The 14,611-nt window shown below is 40.8% G+C and overlaps 1 protein-coding gene across 2 annotated transcripts; it reads right to left on the bottom strand.

Annotated features, from left to right (window-relative positions):
• Window positions 1-218: 218 nt before the first annotated feature.
• LOC125544220 (protein MICRORCHIDIA 2) lies at window positions 219-13,357 on the bottom strand. 2 transcript variants are annotated; one of them, XM_048707828.2, is made up of 21 exons: window positions 13,131-13,355; window positions 12,967-13,056; window positions 12,493-12,527; window positions 12,295-12,373; window positions 12,088-12,177; window positions 10,869-10,944; window positions 10,681-10,759; window positions 10,474-10,602; window positions 9,087-9,185; window positions 8,028-8,132; window positions 7,795-7,944; window positions 6,367-6,459; window positions 5,538-5,589; window positions 5,354-5,465; window positions 4,264-4,472; window positions 3,481-3,536; window positions 2,986-3,071; window positions 1,645-1,687; window positions 1,437-1,563; window positions 670-746; window positions 219-551 (listed from the first exon to the last, which is right to left on the bottom strand). In XM_048707828.2, exons 1-19 carry the CDS (start codon window positions 13,240-13,242, stop codon window positions 1,462-1,464), a joined length of 1,797 nt encoding a protein of 598 aa, XP_048563785.2. In that variant the 5' UTR covers window positions 13,243-13,355; the 3' UTR covers window positions 219-551; window positions 670-746; window positions 1,437-1,461. The 2 variants fall into 2 exon arrangements, with proteins under 2 accessions (XP_048563785.2, XP_048563809.2); XM_048707852.2 differs by lacking the exons at window positions 219-551; window positions 670-746; window positions 1,437-1,563 and having other exon boundaries at window positions 3,454-3,536; window positions 13,131-13,357.
• Between the last annotated feature and the right edge of the window lie 1,254 nt (window positions 13,358-14,611).

Here is a 14,611-nt window from a genome sequence, read left to right as displayed (position 1 = left end):
CTTCCGTTTACGGTGCACCAGCCAGCAGGTGGTACACATGCTCATGATTGTTCAAAATCACTAGTTAAGGGTTACTCTTTGCAAAGGCCACATCCAACCTCCTCTGGTGTTGTGCTACTTGTCACTCCACTTGTCACTTACACATGATATAGCTTTGAATTTAGATTTCAGCCCATACCGCATCTCATCTCGTTCTACTTACATTTTCGACAACCAAATTGAGAAAATTAATCTTGAGAATGGACAAAACAAGCACAACCAGCAGTCTGAATTAACCACACACACACACACACACACTGTTCCACTAGTAGTTATCACACAATAGTGTTCTACTCTACAGGATATGTAAAAAGATGTGAAATAGTAACACCCAGTATATATTACAGTGAACTGTGCATGCTGCCACCACACCACACCATAGCTAACAGTGGCGGCCAGTACCACACCAGAACAGAAAAGAAAAGAAAACAGAGGAACTTCACACTGAAGATTTCCCTTGAAGAGGGCAACTATACCGATCGCGCTGATCATTTGTATGCGTAAGAGCAACCCTGCAAAGAATCCACACATTCAGCTCAAGAAAGATGGAACATACGAAAATTTCAATCTTTTACCCTAACAAACCAACAGAATTCAAGATGCAAAAATTGGTTCCGGAAACGTACATACCATCCGTATCGCTGTTCAGTATTTGTGCTTTGATGAAACCACATATTTCCAGGAGTTTGGTTCCCATAGTTTAGGCCCTGTTAATGGAAACCGATGTCAGGGTCTCTCTATGAAAAATAACTATCCAAATAGATGGTAGAAGACCATGCATGTGGGCAACGAAGTCAAAGTCGTTAGCACCATTGAAAGTCACCGGGCAACAAGGGGTGGAAACGAAGACGGATAACGAATACAATGCATCTGTTTTTCTCTTTTTGGTGGAGAAGGTGATGCTAGGTCAAGCCATCGAGTGAAACAGTGGCCGGCCACAACATGGAAGTATGGATGACAGCTGGACCCAGATCCTTAACATACAAACTCTTAACATATTTTGACACCCAAGACAAGGAGTCCTAATAGGATAAATACTTTAGCATAGTTGTATACAACATCTGTCTGCAACAGAAAAATTCAAACAATGAATGAAAGAGTTCAGATCTGTCCAAATAAATCACAAATAATCATGAAGCAGTTAACCTGTCCTCAGGCATTACTGGTCATTTTTAGATGTACATTCCAGTTTATCAGGATACCAGCCATGAGGGTTGACAACTAGAATTAAGGGCTTCACTTAACCAAGATGAGATCAAGGGAGGCTATTCAAGTAATAGCAGTTTAAGATTTCACATGTAACGTTGCCATTTAGTATGCAGATAACTGTGTGGTTAAATAACTACACAGGTATATTTTGAATTTTCCAGTGCGTCAATAAAATACTCCTATAATACCTGTCAGAAGTAGTAAAAATAACCTTCACATGTAATGTTGTTGCTGGCTCCTCCGCAACTGCAGCTCAGCTGCGAGCTGAGAGCACTTCCTTCTTGTTTCCTCTAGTTCATGCTCCAGCTCGCCAATCTACAAAGAATCATTAGATCTCATCAGGTGGCACGATATGATCTCCTTCCCTAACTAATCGCTTCAAATGTTATGGCATACCGTCTGCTTCAACTGTGTATCTCGTTGCCGAAGATCTTCACGCCTGTAAAGGATGTTTTAAGTTCAGCTTGCAAAGAAAAAATTGGTAATGTGGATTTCACGCAATAACACACCACTAACAAGTCCTACTAATTGAATTAAATGTTAAGCCACGTTGTAATAACAAGGTAAGTGTTGGAAGTGAGCACATATAACAGGCTGATTAAGTCACACAAACCTGAGCTCAGGCAGTCTAATGATTTATCTCATACCACAAATTAGACTGGGAATACAAATTGAAATAGTGATGATCTATGCAGCAAGATGGACAATAGTAGAGAGAGAGAAAGAGCATGCAGCATATCAAATTCTGAATCTATCATGCAGGCCATAAAATGCTCAGAGTCGACAAGCTACTTGAGCTTGGCTCGTTGTCTGAATTAGCAAGCCGGCCTCGATTAGCTTGCAAAGGCTTGTAAGTTTCCACCTTTTATATTGCAGCACTGCCCTTTTGATCATCCTGCAACCCATATTCAGATGCCCCAACCCAAGCCTGAGGATCTAACCTCACTCCCATCACAACACATCCCACCCAATCCTGAACTTCCCTTCAGTCATTCCACACTCCCCATGCCCAAACCATAAAGATGAAACCCAAGCCACCTCTCATACTGTGCCTGTGTATGGCCGACCGCCATCCCTCGCCCTAACCATCTCTGGGTCATATTATTTCTATCACCCTCCAAATTGATTCCACTTTCTTCCCCAACCGATGAGGCCTATAAGGTGCAACGGCAGCAGTACAGAATGTCAAAGACACCTCCAGTGGCAGCTGTGGGCCAGTGGGGTCTAGGGCTCTAGGCCAACACCCAATGACCTAGGTTGGGCAGAATAGACATGGCAATAATAGAGTGCAGCACAGTTTCTTCAAATCCTGGGGTGTTCTTGGATTCTCATTTCTTTGGTCTGTCCAAGAGCATGATGATAGATTGAGTTCCTTCATTGCATATTCATGGAAGGTTGGTTGATCAGTTCAGCGACAGCTGCTGAAGCTGGTGATGTGCTTCTCAGTCTCTCTCATTGATTCGAAGTGGGAACGGTAAAAATGAAGGGATGTGAAATGAGGTCAACGTGAATCCTAATATCTCAACACTTCATATGTATGGTGCCCTGTTACCGAGTTTTAACAGGCCGCAGGCCGAGTGCAAGCTTTGACAGAGTTGAGGTTCTCGACCACGGCTTGAGTTTGCATCAAGATGAAGTGGAGCCTATCTACGCCGCTCGGCTTGTTCACGCTTGTATACATACGACACATTCTGCTGCAATTAACCCCATATGTGTACCATAATCATTCAAATTTACCTTGTGAACAGAACCAAATTTTCTTCACTCAACTTCTCATTGCAACTGGGATCAAGAACACCAAGAGAGCCAATATCTACCAGATCCTGAATGTCACACAAGATAAAAAAAGATCATATGAGTACATTTCACATCCACTTGGAGGGGTGTTATTATTGATTACAAAGTGTTATAGCACAACTTATTAGCTAAAAGTATATTTCCATCATGCAGCAGTATATATACTTGCCTAGTGCGAAAAAGTATCCAAATGACTGTGCTTAATTAGGCTTTGACACTACACTAGTGAAAACCAAGATAAGGGCGGACCAATGGGAATTTACGGAACATGTTGACAATGGCTATTCCAAAAGACCAACAACATCACTGAAGATTGTGGAATCAGAAACCAATCTTTCTCTTCCACAAGAGATGTGACGGGCGATGAAACGAATGTCCAAAGAAAAAACACCTACAAGAACAACGTGCCTCAGTTCAAAGCCTAAGGGTGCAAACCTCTTCCAAGCCTGCTGAGTCCATACTACCTTGGCCAGACGAATGCAAAGCAGAACCTGGTCAAATGAAAATAATAAAAACATGAATGGATTATATATAGAAGTAAAAATCAATAACCTAATTGGACTCTCATACAACAGGGAAAGAAAACAGAAAAGTTACCATGCTCTGTTTGGAAAAACTTATTTATAAATAGCACGCAATATTTCACACATCATTTACTTGTTTATGAATAAACTATACAAATAACATTGAGATAATGTTCTGATAAATAAGAGAAAACTTAATTCCAGATAGCAAGATATTCCTAGTTTATGACCCTCTGGACTAGAGGACTGTTTTCTTGATAATCAGAGTCTTAAGACCATTAACTAAACCAGCGATCTATTAGTGAAAAATATTGCAATGGTGTAGGAACAAGAAAACATTAAAATATAACTCCACCGGCAGGATCTCAGGATAACATATCTACACTGAACTGAAACATCAGAGATGAAAAACCAAACATAACCCTGAAGCCTGAACTATTATACTCGCTCTGAGAGAGAGCTTCCGGAGCGCTTGAGAGGAGGGACTGTAGCAAAGAGCTGAGTGAGGAAAGAAAATTTAGGTGGCTAGTACTTAGTATCAAGTTTTTGTGGGGCTAGTTGCCCCTCCCTCCTCTTCTCTTATGTTGGGGTCTAAATATAATAATGTTGGGGTCTCCCTTACAATTTTCCAACCAAAAAATGAAATAGCTTTGACAGTATTATAGTTATTTCTACATACAACTATTACTATTACCTGCCCTGTTAGCTGTCAGTCTAAAAGCTGCTTCATCATCATATGTCTGTGGGAGCAAATTTGAGAGGTGCCCTCCAGTCTTCTGAGCAGTGGAAGCTTCATGCCGAATCTTCACACTAGGGCCGCCCGAATCTTTAAGAGCAGCCTTATACTGGGATCTCAATTTCGGATCGATTGGCTGGTAACCTATTAGATGACACTTTTCTTTCCTGCAAATAAACCATTTGTCTTACAATATGGGAAAAGTAATGAGAACAATTGGGTGCATGATGGGTATCCCAAGTCAAACAATGTTCTTAAAATTGGCCAGATAGGCATCATATTGTTGCAAAACGTCTAAGATAACAGGTCTCTGCCAGATTTTACCAGGCTCAGCCCGACTACCTTGTAATATACCGATCATTTTTCAAACCATGCAGGAGGACTGCATGTGATCTATTAATAGAAGGAAAAACTTCAACAATACACAGGTTCAGAAGCAACAACAAACATGTAAGACATAACCTCAACCTCTATCAATAGGATCATTAAGAGTTATCACTATGCAATGACCAGCCCAACTACCTTGTACTATTACCGACTATTACGGAGAGAAGTGATCTTTTTACAAGGGTTATGGAAGCTGGGCTTTTACTTGGCCCTTTTTTTTCCTCAAGAAAAACTTGGCTCTTTTTTACCACTTGGGAAAAAGTGAGGCCACAAAGAGCTACAGTGACCTGCACCTGTATGTTCAATGTTTGTTAAACTTGACGACACAACATTAATCGGTGAAGACAATTTACTATAGCACTGCCGCCATTCGTATATAAATGACATCCTATAAAGCATGGTGTCAAACTTCTCTGACTTTGATGAGCATTACAGAACAAAGTTTTAGATAAAACAGTGTTATTGTTTACAAAAACTTAAATGTTTAAAACAGAAGTGTTAGATACATATGAATAAATCAATCAAAAATTCTTCAACAATATGAAGCTAGTGCAAGTATGCATAGTGTAGTATATACTTCATAAGCACAATGCTATTTTCCTTTACATTGAGCAGTTGATGTGCAAAAACAAAACAAAAAATGGTGTCTGAATGCGCTTACCAATAATCAACGATAATTTGTTTCAGTTTTGTTTCCAGCCTAATGAACAGTGGAGTCCTCTCAAAGTCTTGCTTGTCATGTGCCGGCTCAATAAAATTTGCCTCAAGTACACCTAAATCAAGACAAGTGTCATCCTAACAGAAACAAATTAAGCAAAGTGACAGTTCTAAGATATGAAACTCACCTATAACACTTCTCCCTCTACTAGATGCTTCTTGAAGGACCTTCCAGAATGGCTGCAAAGGGTTTTCTTTTTTTTCAAGAACTCAATTCCAGCCCAAATTGTATTGCAATAATTTTATCACTAGAACTGTATTTTTAGATGGCCAAACCCGACTCTGAACATGATAACGTGCATTTAAGCCTCTCCTCATATTCATAGATGAACATAAATCATGAAACTATAACATTCTGAAAGTTTTTTTTTAGCGGAGAACATTCAAAATATTGATAACTTCTACTGGCAGCTCGATATTCCTTACATAACAGGTCTAAATATAATAATGGAGATCATCAACATTTCAAGAGAAAGGTTGAAGAAAGACTGGTGATACGGTCTAACACTAGGATGCGTTCAATTAGTCCTTAAGATGGGCTACAAAACCAGTTGCGGATTACAATGACTACAGTTGTCTAGACCATGGTTACCAGAGTCACCCTGACAATATGTACCGCAGACTATTACTGTCATGACCTGATGGCCATGAAAAATTAAGAAAACTACATATCTTCCATTTGGTGATTTCCATATAGATTTCAAAAATAGCAGCTAAAAGCACTCCATCTTCTCATCTTTTACAGTTATATATATGATGCATCTTCAATGTCTATATCCATATATATACTCGACATATAAAAATTTCTGCATTGACATATCACTATATTGCATATGGGGCAACACTGCAACATACTTTGTAAATGCTGAGATGTGATCTAACGAACATGACACATAATAAAACAATACCAATAACAAAGGAAAATGAACGAATAAGTCAGAACTGAAAAGTGCTTACCATGATTAGTCGATTTTTATGGTAGACATTAATCCCAAAAATGCCCAAAACAGGAGCCTCTTTTGCAAAGCCAATATCTACCTTCACTGACACCTGTGGTTCCAATTGAAATGCAATTAAAAATACTTTTTGCACACAAAAATTAAAGGAACCATTTCGCAATAAGATATTAAAACATGTTTGAGAACAGCCAACCAAGGCATTGAGACAGAGATAACTCTCTATTAACTAATGAAATGAGACCCCTCCCCCAAATTGTTCCCAACCCTAACCATTACCCAAGCTCTCCTCCATGCCACCGTCTTGGTCCCCCTCCTCCCTCCCGTCCGGCGAACTCGTCGGTGGCCAGAGGAGTGGGTACCCGTTCCTTTCATTTCTCTTGGTTCTTACTCCCTCCGTTCCTAAATATAAGTCTTTTTAGAGATTTCAATAAGGATTACATACGGATGTATATAGACATATTTTAGAGCGTAGATTCACTCATTTTGCTCCGTATATAGTTCACATTAGAATCTCTAAAAAGACTTATATTCAGGAACGGAGGGAGTATATGTCCTTGTTTCCCTAGCGGCATTGACAAGGTGCTGACGGTGATGACGCGTTCGAAAAGGTCTCTCGGGTCTCTCCCTACATTGACGAAGTCCGATCAGGCGCCGGCGAAGGGCCTGTGAGGGTAGGTGTTGCAAGATCTGTTGGCTCTCTTCGGATCTCTGCAGTTGGTGTGTCAATCAATGGAAGCAGTTGGCTGTCTCTTGGTGCGGTGATCTCGATCTCTTATCTTGATGTGTTTTGCAGCATGGCTCAGTTTCTCCAATCCTCTGGACTAGTGGTGAAGGATTGTAAGCCTGCGTTGCAGGGGGTAATGCCCCAACCGATGTTCAGCATTACTAAATCTTGTTTCTAGCAGCGAGTGGCTATTGTGGTCTTCAAAGCCTAGTATGGCGAGGGCATTTGCAGTTTTCCTTTCCCATACTGCCAGTTCAGTTCAACTTTCAAGCTCCGACGGTCAGCAAACAATCAAAAACAGCCAGTATGGTTTTGGTTGTAATTTTAGTTTTTTACACATCGTTTTGCCTCAACTTTCGGAGAGAGGACAGATTTGTCATTTTTGCCCCATATATTGGGGTCAAGTTTAGTACTACAATATAAGATATGTATTCTGATCTTTTGGAACAAGCAACACATAAGTTGCTTTCATCAGTACTTGCTACTTCTCAACCCATCTAGTTCTCTCATCCCAATCTATCTACCACCGTTTCTATACACTAATGCTCTTCAAGCAATGCCTTCTGGCCATCTTCCGCGGGGTAGTTATCTAATTGGTTGCCATCAAGACTAGCAAAAAACTCATCTTCTGCTAGATGGTACCTCGATAGTTCACGACAAGAATATCCTGAAAAGGAATAGCAGATGCACAAATGCACTTACCACTTGAGAATCATGGGCAACTTGAGGTTTGTAAGTAACTACTTTCTTAAACTTCAGCTCATTGGCAATGTTTATCTGTTCAACAGGCTTTCCTCTTAGTATAATTTGGAAGTTCTCAAACTTCTTGAGGTAAAGGATGGAGCTATATGCCTGCATATTGAGAACCAAGAATTTCTAGTACAATATGGTAAGGCTTATGAGAAAAGTGAACAATATAAAGAAACAAAACTTACACGTAATGAGAATCTCAGTCTGTGAGATATATGTTGCTGAATAATTTCTTTTTGAATCTTCGTTGACGCCCCACTGTTTTGACCTTGATCCCGAAGCAATATGTCCTGAAAGTTAGGCAACAAGAAAAAGCATCGTAAAACAAATTGCCAATGTGGGGAAAATAACCATGTTTTGCAAATAAAAAATAAAACTATTTATTCACGTTCAGTTTTTTCCCTTTTGAACTCAAACTGTAGGGGGGTGGGGGCTGACAGTAAATATATTTTAATTAGAGAAAAATATGTGCACGTGGGGAGAGAATGTACAAGAGGGGGCAGAACAAGAGAGGGAGCCTAAGGATCATCTAGCTGGTCCAGCCATATCCTAAGAGAAGAAGCATGGTCATCCTTCATTCCATAAGAAAGGAAGAGGTCCATTCTTAAATTGAAAAACCAAGATGCCCTGCAAGGGAAAATATTTTCAAAGATCCTGGTGTTCTTTTGCTTCTAAGTAGTAAATACCCCAGGCAGAGACTGAGAAGACTTCAAAAGCGAAAGGCTTCCTGATTGTATTCTTGACCTGGTCTACAAGGCTTTCCATAAGCTCCATAGGAGGGTGGAAATGAATGCCAATCTTGGCCCAGTAGCCAAGACTGAAATTACATGATCCCAAGAGGTGCTCCCTGTCCTCATGAGCATCAGGATTGCAGAGCACACAGTTAAAACCCCCCAGAAGGAGTGCAGTGTCATTCTAGCATGTCTTTGGTATTGAGCCTGTCCTTAAGGAGGCAAACAAAGCTCTTAATCTTCAGGGTGCACTTGGATTTCCATATCAGGGTACGATAGGCTGGGGTCTGGAGGTGTTGGAACTCTGGTCTGTGATGCTTATGACACCAGTCCAAATGTTTCGGTAATCCTACAGTCGCAAATGGGTGGGTGGTTGGGTGGGGGTCGCAAATGAGTGGGTGGGTGGGTGGGGGCGACTCCTTTTCTCTATTCCCTCTTGATGAAAATGGAACGCAACGCTCCTGAATTTTCGAGGAAAAAATGCATCCAAAGAGAATTTCATGAGGAACTAACCTCATCATCATCATCAAAGTCAAGTTCTAAAAGGCCATCGTCATTCATCCATAAATTGTATATCACCACCTTGGTTCCATGACTATCCATATCCTCGAACTGAATCCACATAAGAAAAATTATTAATACATATGTATACACTATGCAGAAAATCGGTCACTTCCCAGGAAGAAGCTAATCATTTTACAGATGGTTATGTGATAGCTTAAGAAAACTGTAACAATAAATCAACTTGACATAAAAGATAAAAAGAACCATGACTAAGTGAAGCACTCACAACTGGATACATGCTATAGAAAAATAATTCTAGATACACCGCTTTGGAAAACAATAAGACAAGAAAGAACTTATAAGAAAAATAACACCAAACTATATTATATTTAACTGAAAACTTCAGGAAAGACCCCGACAGTGAATTTTATTAATTGAGAGGAAAATATATACAGCAGAAAGGGAAATTTACAAAAGGAGGGGGGATGCTAAATGGCACCAAAAGAAAGCAGCCTAGGTACTAGGAGCAGAAGGCTCCACAAACTGATCTAACCAAGACCTGATAGAGATATCATGTTCCTCCATTCCGGAAGAAAGAAGGAAAATATCTCCATTGAAGTTGAACACCTGGCAATGGAGAGTCATACCTGGCATACGTATAATGCGAGGGGTAAAATCTGTCCAATAAGCTTCATTCTAAGTATTCAATCAATAATAAACAGCATATGTTGCTACAGGAACAACTCCAAATGTGCTGGTCCATTGATTGGCACAGAAGTGTTGGGTTTAGCTCCGGTATGCCAAGCTAGAAATATAATGCTCTAGATGAGACAGAGAGGTAACGAACCATAGCTAAGATACAGCAACATACAACACAAACCTTAGTCGACTCAAATGGATCCTGGATTCTTTTTTCTTTTTTCTTTTTTCTTTGGAGCTTCCAAAATACAATATGTACTTAACTGCTTGATATCTAAATTAATTTAGAATGCTATTTTTCCAACATAATTTTAGTGCTCTCTTTAAACAGCAATAACGTACCAAGGTCTGAAGCATGCTTCATTAACATACAGAGGCAAAGATACTGAAAATAGAGGCCTAAAATATGTAGGCTAAATCTTTATGTGCACTGGCATGGCTAATTAAAAAGTATTGGAGTATTGGACCAATTTTACATGTTAGCGGAAGTAGAGGAACCAAGTTAGACTTATCCCGAGCCTTTCACGGCTAATGGTTGGCTCACTCATCCACGAAACATCAACTATTTTTTGGCTCTTCCATCCTTCTAAAAAAGAAGAGCTACTACCCTAGTGTAATACACTCATTGCAAACATTCACTACTTAGTTTCAAATTATGACTGGAGAATGACTAAATAATGTTTGGCATGAACGTCACCTGCTGTAGCAGTTCTTCCTTCAAAGAAAAAGGGGACCAGTCAAGTATTATCTTTAGGCTACTATCCCAATCACCCTGTGAACCATAAACCAAAGGTGCTATTTGGCCATCTTGGACCTCAAAATCAAGCTGAACAGTGAAGGGAGATGTCAGCTATAGACAGGCAAGGCTGCATCAAAGAAATACTGCTGGACCAACTTGACATACCATGGGGACAACAATGTCATCCTTCATTGTTCTCCTCAGGAAAGTGTAAGAGAGCAAACCAATACTCAAGGTAACTTTACTGCAGGACAAAACAATTGTGTGACAATCATTAACAAATACAAAAGACTGAACAAAAAATCACGAGCTCTTCCAAAAAGATCAATAATAACTGGAATGATAATACTTACCTTTCACGTATTGCACGAGTAAAAACAATTGCGTCAGCACCGAGTCTCATTGTGCTTGTCTTAAAGCCATTTCCATCTGCAGAGTAGCAAAAGGTTGGAGTTTAGCCAACAATAGGCACAGCAAGTGTTACTTTTTTCAAAAAACATAAATCAGTTGTATACTGCATGACTTTTTTTGTTATAATATATGAACTAGAACTTCTCAGAAAATATTTCAGATTTGAAATTGCATGGACATTTCAAACCTGAAATGAAGGGCTTAAGTTGTGTAATACCGACTACAAATTGGTGATACAAGGTAAGGCCACTTATTATTGTAAAGAATAGAGCCTAAGAACTGTAGCTCGGCTTAGTATTTTAATATTCTAAGGTTTCCAAAATCCACTAGTTACCAAGAGGCATTGAAGAATTAATCCATCTTTCGATAGGGATAAATAGACATCAAGATGTTTTGAGTGCCACTTAAATTTGAATAAACAAGGTTTTTGCGTTCCTTACACCACAACCACAGTCCATCAATATAAGCTAACACCAAAAGGTGCATTTAAAATGGTTTAGTGAGTAATTGATTCAAGCATCGCACATGGTACCATCAGACAGGACGCCATTATGTACAACAGTATAACACAAAATCATACGCAACACAGGCTTATGTGGAATGAAATAATTAAAGTAAGATAGCATGCCAAAAGTATTAAAAGATCATTTTATCACTTCTACCTCCCATTCAGTTTACCCATTGAGTTACACCAATTGTATGCAAAGGTATAACAGATCATTATCATCCCATGTATTTAAACTTTCCATTTCCTCATTACTGCCTCCAGTTAGCATGATGTTTTCATATTGACATGGCCTTAAAATGGAACTTTGAAGACTAGTTTCTATTCAGTATTGCAATATCTATGCATAGAAACAACCCAGAAAAATTATATATGATGAAAGTACTTCTTGAGACAAATTAATGCATATGCTTTCCAAGTATACAGTGTAAATTAACTAAGTTGGTAGTAAAAAAATTTAAAGTTTTGACAGCATCTGTGTCCAAAACTTGGTCTTTCTGGAAGCTGGAGGAAGTAACATCCTCTCTCCACAGAGTAAAATGTGGAATTTTCAAAATCAAAATGTGGAGGCTTCGGAAGTATGCATCTATTTGAAAGCCAGGAGAAATTAGTAAAAACTATTTAAATCTTTCAATACAAAAGGAAATGATACATACACTGGCCAATGGTTGTCTTTGACTTTTTGGTTGAGAATCCTAGGCTCATGCACTGGCGCACCCCTTCAGGATCCATTCCTCCTCCATCGTCTGTTAGAATAGCACCGATGAGCAGGAATTTACATAGGAAACGTTAAGGATCGACCCTCGACCCCCAACCAATTCCACGTTGTGTTCATTTTCTTGTGTTGTACTGAATCTGGATACCTTGAAAAACTAACATTGGACTGTTGTCTTTCGTGTTGGTGCTTTTATCCACTTTTATGAATGTGGCACCATTGCAGATCTGGGACAAGAAAACCATACATCTGATCAGATCTATTCGCAACATTGTATCAGCAAGATCAGACGATTTTAGGGCATAAACAATGTTGAAGCTAAATAAATCTAGCTCATATTACAAACCTCATCTACCGCATTGTCAAGAAGTTCAGATATAGCTGCACAACAAGAGAGAAATTGTTAGACAAATACTTTACATGGTGGCAGAAGTATCTTGAACACCAAACATAAAGAGAAGTACCACACCGTCTAGTTTTTCTACGATCTAATCCAGCAAACATTTTAACAGCAAGCATTTGAGTTCTACTCAGTGGTCAAACTATACTCTTCCCCAAAAGGAAACACCAAAGAAGTGAGAACGGATAGCATGTGTTCTTCAGTATTATCAGTGCAACCAAGAACCTCAGATAAACCAGCACGCAATTCATCTCATCTCCCCTCAGGCCAGATATGGTAACAAAAGCAGCAAGCAGTTCATCTTCTAGTCACCCGGTATCCTTGGTTAGAACAAACTGAAGTGCATTAAGCAATTTCACCTCCACAGCAGACCAAATCAGAGAATGGATGGGGGCAAGGGTGAAGGGGAAGGGGGCGAACCTCCGAACGCCCACTTGTGGGAGGTGGCGTTGGTGTGGAGGAACTTGGGGTGCACGCGGGCGCGGTCGAAGTCCCCTGTCTCCAGCGCATCTGAGACCAGGCAGAGGAAACTGGCGTCGGGATTTCGCGGAGACCAGGGGAGGATGGGGATCGAGGAGACGAACCGTGGAACTCGCGGATGGGGACGGAGGGGCCCTCGCTGGCGCCGGCCTTCCAGAAGCTGCGGCAATCCAGGGATCGACCGCCGCCGTCAACGCCGGCCATCACCGCCGGCATCCGAGGGGTGAGGTGGTTTTTTTCTTTTCTTGTGACCTCGCGAATAGTGAAGGGGTTAGCTTAGTACTCTGCTGGTTAATTTCGAAGCTATGGATAGGGGCATGTGCAAAATAGTGATTAGTCCTTTGTGTCTAAAGTTGTCCATATATAGCTTTAGACACAAAGGATATATATATAATGTAGAATGTATACTAGATAATGAAAAAGCCTTCTTCCTTTTCGGCCGACTCATCTCTCTCGCGTCAGGCGTGCCATGTGGACCCATCTCTCTCGCGTGCGTGCCATGTGAACCCATGCGTGCGTCACCGCTTCCGCACTCATCCTTATCCCCTCCCATGAGGTCGCACCTTATCCTTCCAATCTCTCCATCCTCTTTCGGCGTGGTCGACCCTCTCCTATATCTAACACCCTCCTCCAGAAAGCTCTGTGACGTTCTTCATACATACATGTAAGATGCTAGTGACGATCAGACGAAATGGCACGGATGTACGTATCAATAATTATTTCATTCATATCTTTGATCTTAATTGACAACTGATCATTCCAAAACAAAGCAAAACCACCACTTTTACCGTTGCTATCGACTCCACAAAAGCCTCGAAGGCCTACGCGAGAACACAAACGACGGACCTTTTTAGTCTCTTGCCTTGTTTCACACAAATACACAAACTACGAACAATGACTTTGGGCGAGGGCGATGAGATCATGAACTGTCGAGGCACCCCTGATTCCTCAGCAGTTCTAGCTTAGGCCTATCATTGATGCTGACATGGCGCCACACTCAGCCCCGTCAGGTTACCAGTAGTGCCAGGGCTAGTTGCTTCCAAAACTGCCATGTCGTCCTCAAGTGCATCCTCACATTCTTTCTCAAACCAAAGAGGATGGGGATCGAGAAGACGAACCGTGGAACTCGCGGATGGGGGCGGAGGGGCCCTCACTGGCGCCGGCCTTCCAGAAGTTTCGGCAATCGAGGGATCGACCACCATCGTCAACGTCGGCTGTGCCGCCGGCATGCGAGGGGAAAGGTGGTTTTTTTTCCTTTTGACCCCACGAGTAGTAAAGGGGTTAGCTTAGTACTATGATGGTTAATTTTGGCACTATGGATCAGGGGCATGTATAAAAAAGTGATTAGTTACTTTGTGTCTAAAGTTGTCTATATATATAGCTTTAGCTCTATGTACACTAGATAATGGAAAAGCCTTCGTTTCGACCGACTAATCTCTCTCGTGTCAGCCAATGCGTCATTCAGGTCACACATGTCGTATGGCCCCATGCGTGCGTCACCGCTTCTGCCCTCATCCTTATCCCCTCCCATGCGGTCACACCTTATCCTCTCAATCTCTCCTCTCTTTTGCGATTCTTCCTCCCC

This window comes from Triticum urartu, chromosome 1A, assembly GCF_056163025.1.
Source record: "Triticum urartu cultivar PI428250 chromosome 1A, HENAU_Tu73, whole genome shotgun sequence".
NCBI classification, from domain to species: Eukaryota; Viridiplantae; Streptophyta; class Magnoliopsida; order Poales; family Poaceae; genus Triticum; species Triticum urartu.
Note: the sequence above shows the minus strand (reverse complement) of the source record. Positions and strands in the feature narration are given on the sequence as shown.